This window comes from Solanum dulcamara, chromosome 5 (genome assembly GCF_947179165.1).
Source record: "Solanum dulcamara chromosome 5, daSolDulc1.2, whole genome shotgun sequence".
NCBI classification, from domain to species: domain Eukaryota; kingdom Viridiplantae; phylum Streptophyta; class Magnoliopsida; order Solanales; family Solanaceae; genus Solanum; species Solanum dulcamara.
This window is the reverse complement of record NC_077241.1, coordinates 8,099,846-8,108,725: the sequence shown is the minus strand read 5'-3', so window position 1 is coordinate 8,108,725 and position 8,880 is coordinate 8,099,846. Positions and strand designations below refer to the sequence as shown.

The following is an 8,880-nucleotide window of genomic DNA, read 5'->3' as shown; positions in this document are numbered from 1 at the left end:
ACAATAAAACAATAGTACTTCACCTCCATTCATCGGGCATCTTAGCATACTTCAAAATAATATTAAACGGCTTAGTCAACCACTCCAAACTTGTCTTATCGGTGCTCTTCCAAAAATCTATTGGAATCTCATCAGGCCCGATCGCTTTCCCTCTCCCCATTTTGCTAATAATACGTCTAACCTCCACAGTCCTAAAACATTTGCAGTACCCAAAGTGTCGAAAACTACCAGACTATGCCAAATCACCCAGCCAAGTCACCTCACCAAACTAGTATTTCTAAAACAAAGCAAAAAAAAGCCTTTCATATTTCCTCCATTACAATTTCTTCACATCAAAAATACAAATGGAGTCACAAGCCAATCTAACATGTCAAAATCTCCCTACCATCTTCTCCTCTTTCGTCGATACATTCGTCGATTTCTCTGTCAGTGGTGGCCTTTTCTTACCGCCGCCAATAACCCCAAAACCCCAAAATCCATTACAAACAATCTTCCCTTCTCCTACCCGTTTAATTGCTATAGGTGATCTCCATGGTGATTTTCAAAAATCGAAAGAATCCTTCAAACTTGCTGGATTAATTGATGACCATGATAAATGGTGTGGTGGGTTCACTACAGTTGTACAAATAGGTGATGTGTTAGACCGTGGTGGAGAAGAGTTGAAGATTCTTTATTTTCTTGAAAAATTGAAAAGGGAAGCTGCAAAGGTAAATGGCAATTTAATTACTATGAATGGTAATCATGAAATTATGAATGTTGATGGTGATTTTAGGTATGTTACTAAAGAGGGTCTTAAAGAATTTCAAGATTGGGCTATGTGGTACTGTGTAGGGAATGATATGAAAAAGTTATGTAATGGGTTGGGAGAAAAAGGGTGTGTTAAAGATCTATTCGAGGGAATACCCTTTGAATTTCGCGGTGTTAAACCGGAGTATTTTGATGGGATTAGAATCCGTATTGCAGCATTAAGGCCAAAGGGGCCTATTTCGGAAAGGTTTTTATCGAGGAATCAAACGGTTGTTGTGGTTGGTGATTCAGTGTTTGTACATGGTGGGCTTTTGCCTAAACATGTGGATTATGGATTCGAGAATGTGAATGAGGAAGTGAGGGATTGGATTTGTGGGTTGAAGGGAAGAGTTTCAAGGGATTTGGTGAGGGGAAAGGATTCTATTGTTTGGTTGAGGAAGTTTTCGAATGAGTTAGCGAAGGATTGTGATTGTTCTACTCTTGAACATGTGCTTGCTACTATTCCTGGAGCGAAGAGAATGATAATGGGACATACAATTCAAGAAAGTGGGATAAATGGAGTTTGTAATAACCAAGCCATAAGGATTGATGTAGGAATGTCAAAGGGATGTACTAATGGATTGCCGGAGGTTTTGGAGATTGATAGGGATAAAGGGTTGAGAATTTTGACATCGAATCCTTTGTATCAAAATGGAAAGGAAGCTTCTTTGGATGCTAAACCTAAGGATGGTCTTGGTTTCCTGCTCCCTGAACTAGGACCAAAGCAAGTCGAGGTGAAGGCATAATTGGATGATTGAACTCACGACGATCTAATCTTTCTTTTGGAATTCTTGGGGATCGTATTTCTCCATTGTTGGTATGATTCTTCTATCACTCGTAGACTAGACCATTGTGGGGTGATAAGAAAAGTATTGTTTTAAACTAGTGTATGGTTCAGTTATTGTGAATTAGATATTAGCTCAATTGAAAAATTGGTCTACGAAATATGTGATTACTCAATTTACTCATTTTTTTCAAATTTGTTCTGTGTTTCTGTATTATCACCGTTTCATTACCATAGATATGGCTATTTGCGACATAGGACCCCATGTGCGCCTGTGAAGTCCTTCTAACCACTCATAAGGCTTAAATGCATTGTTTTTATTACAATCCTTGAGGGCCCAAATTGCCTAATGACAATTTTCATTCTTTTGCTGAGTTGTTGAATCCAAAGTAGAGGACTGTTACCATTAATGACACTCTTTTTTTACTAAAAGGTGGAAGAGTTGACTGATTACTGGCAGGGGTTTAGATATACACACAGAAAAGTCGGCTTCATCTATCTCGAAAAGTCGAGATGGTGCATTGACTCCAACTCTGAAGCAATTGACGTCATTTTGGGGTTGATCAGAATTGGGATCAAACACTCTTTTAAAAGAAGATGAATACAACAACCTTTGAGCCCCAGAATGATATCTTCATGTGCAAAGTTTATTATCTTCTAACTGTGACTTTCTGAGTCTGAACTAAAATTTGTAGCAGGCTCTCAATTATTCACTGTTGGTACTTTATTGAGAATAGCAAAGTAATCCATCTATGTTGAAAACTAGCTGAAACCATTTGCCTAATTTCTCCACCATTATAAAGATGAGAAATTTATATGTAGATTAACATTGTTACTGCTCTTTAAAGAGCTAGCTTGTATGAAATTAATAAGGAAAAAAAGTACATGAAGTCCACATGACAAAAGAAAGGTTCCGTTAGAAAGGGAAGGGAAAGTTAACGGAGGGGTGATATTGGTTACGTTTGGGAAACTTAAAAGGATGTTGCCAGTTAAGTGGGATAGTATAAGTATGTAATGGAATTAGGGTGAAACAATAGGGATGATTGTGGTCAAAAACTCGAAAAGAAGTCTTAAATAACTTAAGATCTCTTTTTATTCTAACACTTTTGTATTTCTCCCGAACCAAATGGATCAAGAATTAGAGACGGACTTCCTCCATCTTTCTCCTTCCCTGCCATTTTGAAGTTAGCTGGAGCTGATCCTGACTGATCAAGATATGTGGAAAAAACTCTCCTTTTTAACAGGTTTTAAACAAGTTCCTCTGTACATTCACCACTGAAGTTAGGAAATTAGGGGAAATTATAAAGTGTAAGAATGATGTTACCTTTCTCAAAAAAAACCAAGAGGTGTAAAAATTTATTCCTAGTGACATTCTTGAACTCACCTTCTGAATATAGTTTGCCAAGTCCATCTTGACTTTTATTTAGAGCTGCACTCTTGTAACACTGCATGGGAGCTTTCTCCATGAGAGCTTCACAGCACCAATAATCTTGCCAAAATCTGCCACTTCACCTTGAAATACTTGTCCTAAGTAATGCTGATGAATATATAAATATGCCATTGACTCGAAGTATCAAATCTACAGCTTGTTATTTGATTTAGCCTTAAGGGTAGTTTATTAATTATTGGTTTTGCTAATTATTTTGATTTGTTTAAATATGATGGTGAAACTATCTATGATAAAAAAATTATAGTAGTAAAACTAATGTTAGTCGTTAGATTGAATAAATTTTTAATATAGTCTAAGGATAGTATTGATGACAAATCTTGTCCAATTTGAACCAAACGTGTTTAAATTGTATTGTCTATCTGGATTTTGATACAAATTAGATAGAAAATACGATAATTCAGTGATTAATCAATGTATTGCTATTCCTGCATTATATCCAAGTATAACTTCAACCTGAAGATCCCATGTTCAATTCCAAGTTACACATTTGGTGTGAGTTGATCTGCTCAAGGCTTAGTAGGCACAATTATCTTGGCAACTTGTGCCTATGAGTCAAGGTGCGCGCATATGTTGACGATGACACTATTGCTATCCAAAAAAAATAATTCAAGAATAACTTGTCCACTAACCAAATGACTCCTAAGAACAAAAATATATCTGGCCTTTGCTGTGCAAGTTACAGATGACTGCTGCGGTTTCCAGTCTATTTCAGGCATGATTATGTGTCGGGTCTTAGATGACATATGTAACTAGGCATATGTGAGCATAGTTAGTGTCAAACACTTGTGTTTGTAGTTATCCCATCCAGAAAGTATCTATTACCAAGTGACATGAAGGATGTTTTTGTAGGATCAAGAATCTTCTGAGTCACAATATTGTAATACTCCTGCTCTTTAAACTGAGTACAACTTAAAATGACAACAATCAAATTAGTCGTTGCCATGAAATTTTAGAAAAATATGATGTAATGGATTACTAGAGTTTTAAAACTATACATTACTTATTTGTCCCAGGATTAGTGAGGTTTATGCTTTACGCAAATGTCCCTTTTTAGGATGTAATTTAGATTTTATCTCTATTTAAAAAAGTTATGCGAATATAGCATTTTTTCGGACTATGAGCTCGTTTGGATGGGCTTTAAGTTGGTCAAAACCAACTTAAAGCCCCTTTTTAGCTTTTGGACGTGTTTGCCTAATGTTAACTTTAAGCCATAAAGTTCTTAAAGTCAGTCAAAAATGAAAAGTTAGGATTTCTAACTTTTTTTTTCTAAGTGCTTAAAGTCATTTTCTTTGACCATGGAAATTACTTTTATATCCCTTATATTTTAACTAAATTCCCAAACTACCCTTTTTATTCTTTTAACCCTAAAATTCACATCATTTTCCTCATTTAAGCACTTTTATCCAAACACTCAACTGCTTATTTATAAAATAACTTTCAGCACTTCAAAGTTCTAAAAGCACTTCATACATAAAAGTTATTTTTTTTAAGCTCATTCAAACGAGCTCTATGTTAGATTCAGTTCTAGTGTTATTAGACTATCGTATAGGGTTTGCAATAATTTATCAATTTTTAGATTGTGGTATGATGTTTTTTAATAAAAATTTTAATTTGTTAGAAAGAGATTTTTAGACCATAATTTAAATATCCATAAATTACAAGAGAAATGAAAAGAGGGTCATTTACAAAACAGTTCCCAGAAAGTGACACTCACGATGGAATTTATTTACGCAGAGAGGCCTAAGATGCCCCTCAACTATTTTAATTGGTATAAAACTACTTTTTGTCACCTTTCGTCCCTCAAATATCCCTAACTTCAATATTTTGGCTCAAAAAATACCTTTATTTCTAATGGGCAACACTCAAAAGGTGGATGGAGGGAATATTGTAGTAGATCTCATAATTTAAGGGCATTTTAGGCCCTTCTCCGTTAAAATGATTTGATATTACTTACACCTTGTTTGGATGGTCATTATCCGTCATATTTTATTGTATTGTTAGTTTAAATACAATGTTTGTTTTGATTTTTACTTTAATTTTATCGTATCGTATCGTTTAAATCCATTGCTAGGTAATAACGAAAAGTCTCATTTTGTATAAAGACCAATTTGATTTGATCGCGTTGTTACCTTCATATTTTTATTCTCATTTTTTCCTTTATATTATTTTAAAATTTTATTTTATCCTTTACCCTACTTTTTTCATAGTAGCTCTATCCCCTTACACTGTTTGTCATATAAGTTTATCATTTCAAATTGTTAATATGCGACATTATGTAAGGACGGAGAACGATATAATCTATCTTCATTAAAACAATACAATATAACACAATACAATACGATACGATACATTATGAAACAATACGCAAGAACCATCCAAACAAAGTGTTAATATATGGGCTCATATATGATCCACATTCCAGTGGGCTCAAAAACTTCCAATTCAGAACTGTAGGCCCATTTTGAACTAGGTTAGGGTTAGTCTTTCAATTCTTCCTGCCTATAAATTCGAGCGTCTTTATCATCTTCTCCAATCATCAACTCTCAGAGCTACATTACTTCTAATTTATCTTCCTGCATTTTATTTTTTTTGAATTTGTTTTGTGTTATACTATTTATTATTATGAAGTGAAAAAGCCAATTAGCAGAGCAAGTGCGTCAAACAAATAATGACGAACACTTGCATTGAAGGTTGGCAATATCAATAAGCGATTCTCCGTGCCTGTCAAATAATCTTCATTTTGATTACGGCCTCGAACAAATCGCTAAATCATCTAAAATTATTGAATTTCTTTTTTGTGTGTTTGTTTCGATAATCAATCTCTTTTCCAGAAAGAAACAATTTTTTTATTTTTGATCTTTTTTTCATACCTACTGACGATTTTATACGGGATTATATTTTTTTGTGTTATAATATCAGAATTATGGATATTGAATTGAGGTTAATGCCCCCAAAAAAAAAAATTGGAAATAAACCTCCATATTTTATTACTATAATATGGAGAGCAATAATCTTCTTAAACAGAATTTGGTATATTTTTTGTGATTGTCATTAATTTAGTAAGAACACAGCCAAATTTTGAGCTAAAAGCAATAAATTGAGCTTAACATGCATAAAAGAATTAAGATTTCTGGCCCTCTTATGAAAGGAATTATGAGCATATGAAACAATAAGCAATACTGCAATAGCATAGTTGAGACATGGTACTTAGTTGAGACATGGTACTTAGAATCACGTGTGGTCAGAAGTACTCTTGGCATAATACATCAAAGCATATCATAAGAAAATTATGCGGAAGTTGGAACATATGCATAAAAAAGGTCTTATTAGAAAGATAACATATTTATTATAACATATTTATTAAGACTAAAATTAATGTCTGAAACAAGCTTTTAACATCTGAACTAAGAGAAATAAGTTTGTCTGGATATAGCCTTCGATTACCGTTGTTTAGTAAAAGAACTAACTAAAACTACTCCATGAAGTCCCAGATTAAGGAAGATTCACCAACTGTTGACTGAGAACTATGCAACCTCATTAGTCATGAGTTTGAGAATGAGTGTCGAAATCTACATCATAAAAGAATGCAGCGCAGAGAAATTATGCGTTAGTACGTGGAATGTGTTAATGTAAGGAAATACTATCATATTCATATAAATAACATTGGACAAATAGTGAAATAGGATTTCTAAAATCATAATCATAATAAAGAAACTAAAAGAAATAGTTGGAGTTCATACATAAAAATCAATTTAAAAGGATATTCTTTCAAAAACATATACATCAAGGTGAGTCTAAATCAGTAGTCCTGCATAATCATATTCATAATATAACATACTTAAAATGAACCATATAAGGTTAACAACATATAGTAAAAAGATGCATAAACTGGAGAGCTTTTTATAATTGACATACACCATGTGAGCTCATGACGTCCAACAGCTAACCTAGTTGGGCGGACTGCCCTATACCTTGCTAGGATATAAAACCATATCATATCTATGTGGATCCACTAGTTTGTGCCTCTTAAGGCCATATGTAGTTGTCAGACAAAGCGGCGTACTCAAGTCCTACGGTGGCACGTAGTTATGAGACTTAGGGATTGCTACTAAAGGTCCACGGATGCTAACGAAAACCTTCATCCTTAAAGTCCACTTGGTGCTAAATAGTCCTCCCAAAATTACATAAATACGTATTAATGCTCATAAAAAACTGTCCATAAATCTGGATCATATGTGAGACTAAGATCAGAAGACATATCATAAATCATAAGTGAGATCAAGCACAAAAATCATATCTTGAATCATAAGTGTTGTGAGACAGTGCTCAAATATCTTTTTCATAAACATATCTTTACTTCTGTGTATATGACTTTAAACATGAGACAATTTACTCGAAATCATGCATAACCTGTATATACTCAAAAATAGCTTTCATAACTTCATAACTAATCTTGACACATGCTTGAAGAATCATAACCATATAATAAAACATATAGTTCATAGTAATTCAGTGAGATGCATGATAAATCTTTCATAATAATTCTAACTTTGCTTAAAAATCGTAGCTTGAAGAAGATTGGGTAAAATTATAGATTTAAACATAATTTATCATATAATCAAAATACTTTAAGCATGAGAGTGGAATGAATACTCTCATTGAAGCCTTACATACCTTAGTGAAAAAGTTTGATGGAGAATCTTGGGAGATGAACCCTAGTCTTGGTGTTTTTTTGAAATTCTTGAGCGTAGAAATTTTGAAGTGAATAAGAGGGTCAAATGATAAAAACTGATTTTCTATGTGTTTAAGACCTTTTGGATAACTCCCCAAGGGTTTTAGGACTAAAATACCCTCTTCAAAACTCAAAATCGGCCAAAATCACCGTTCTGTTGTCATTTGAGTGACGGACCATTGCTTGGGTGACGGGCCGTCACCCAGACCGTCATATCTGGCCCAAAAATCGACTATTCTTCCTAAGCATGACGGCTAATTCTGATGGACCGTCACAGGTCTGACGGCCGTCACTTTTTCCATCAGACACTGACAGCTTTCAGCATCTCTGGTAAAATGGTCATAACTTTTTATTCCGAACTCGGATTGATGCAAACTTGGTGTCTTTGGAAAGAAGACTCAAATAATTTTAATTGAATAGGTCATAGTCCACCTAAATCTTTATATCCTAAGAGATATGATCATTTTAAGTTGATCCTTATATAAACTTATGCAAAAACATAGTCGGTAGGAAAGCTTTGAACTTAATTTAGTGCTAGAGATTCCTTATGACCCTAACTCACATCTAATACACTTCAATTACTTAGTAATGAACCTTAACATACATATACAACTTAGAAATCTTCAGGTTCGGACCTATACACATATGGAGAATAGTTTGAATCTTTGCTTAGAAATTGCGGGGCGTTACAATATCTCCCCCTTGGGATCATTCGTCCTCGAGTGAAGATCAAAGCTAGAATAGACATATGAATAGAGTAAACCAAGATTTATTTGGATACTTGAGTTGTATATAATAGCATAAACTAATTTATACAAACAATGAAGGTCTACCAATCAACAATAAGAAATGTAGAAGCATGAGCTAAGAGCGTATGAAACAACTAGGCGTGAAGGACATAAACAAGGTCGTGAACTTGGCTTCTATTAGTCTCTATAATACTTGGAAAGGTAACTCTTTTATCATTCAAGGGGAAGGAATCATAGGCATAATTTATGTGAGTCACCGAAATAGTTTCATAAAGTATGAACGATATAGATTTGAAAATGGACGACCACACGCCATCTGAAGCATTTTGACATAAGATACGAGTACAATAGGCATGAGGTATGAATAGGTCTACTGTGC

General features: G+C 34.1%; 1 protein-coding gene and 1 non-coding gene across 2 annotated transcripts; both read left to right on the top strand.

Moving 5' to 3' along the window:
* Positions 1 to 242: 242 nt before the first annotated feature.
* On the top strand, positions 243 to 1,710 carry LOC129888977 (shewanella-like protein phosphatase 2). Its single transcript, XM_055964055.1, has one exon. The coding sequence runs from the start codon at positions 345 to 347 to the stop codon at positions 1,530 to 1,532; it is 1,188 nt and encodes a 395-aa protein (XP_055820030.1). The 5' UTR covers positions 243 to 344; the 3' UTR covers positions 1,533 to 1,710.
* A 3,956-nt stretch (positions 1,711 to 5,666) lies between these two features.
* Positions 5,667 to 5,791, top strand: LOC129890902 (small nucleolar RNA snoR86). The gene has a single exon (XR_008767088.1). It is a non-coding gene; the product is annotated as a small nucleolar RNA snoR86 (small nucleolar RNA).
* The last annotated feature ends 3,089 nt before the right edge of the window (positions 5,792 to 8,880 follow it).

Coding starts and splice junctions, on each gene's coding strand:
- LOC129888977 (XM_055964055.1), top strand. CDS start 345: ATGGAGTCACAAGCCAATCTAACATGTCAAAATCTCCCTACCATCTTC.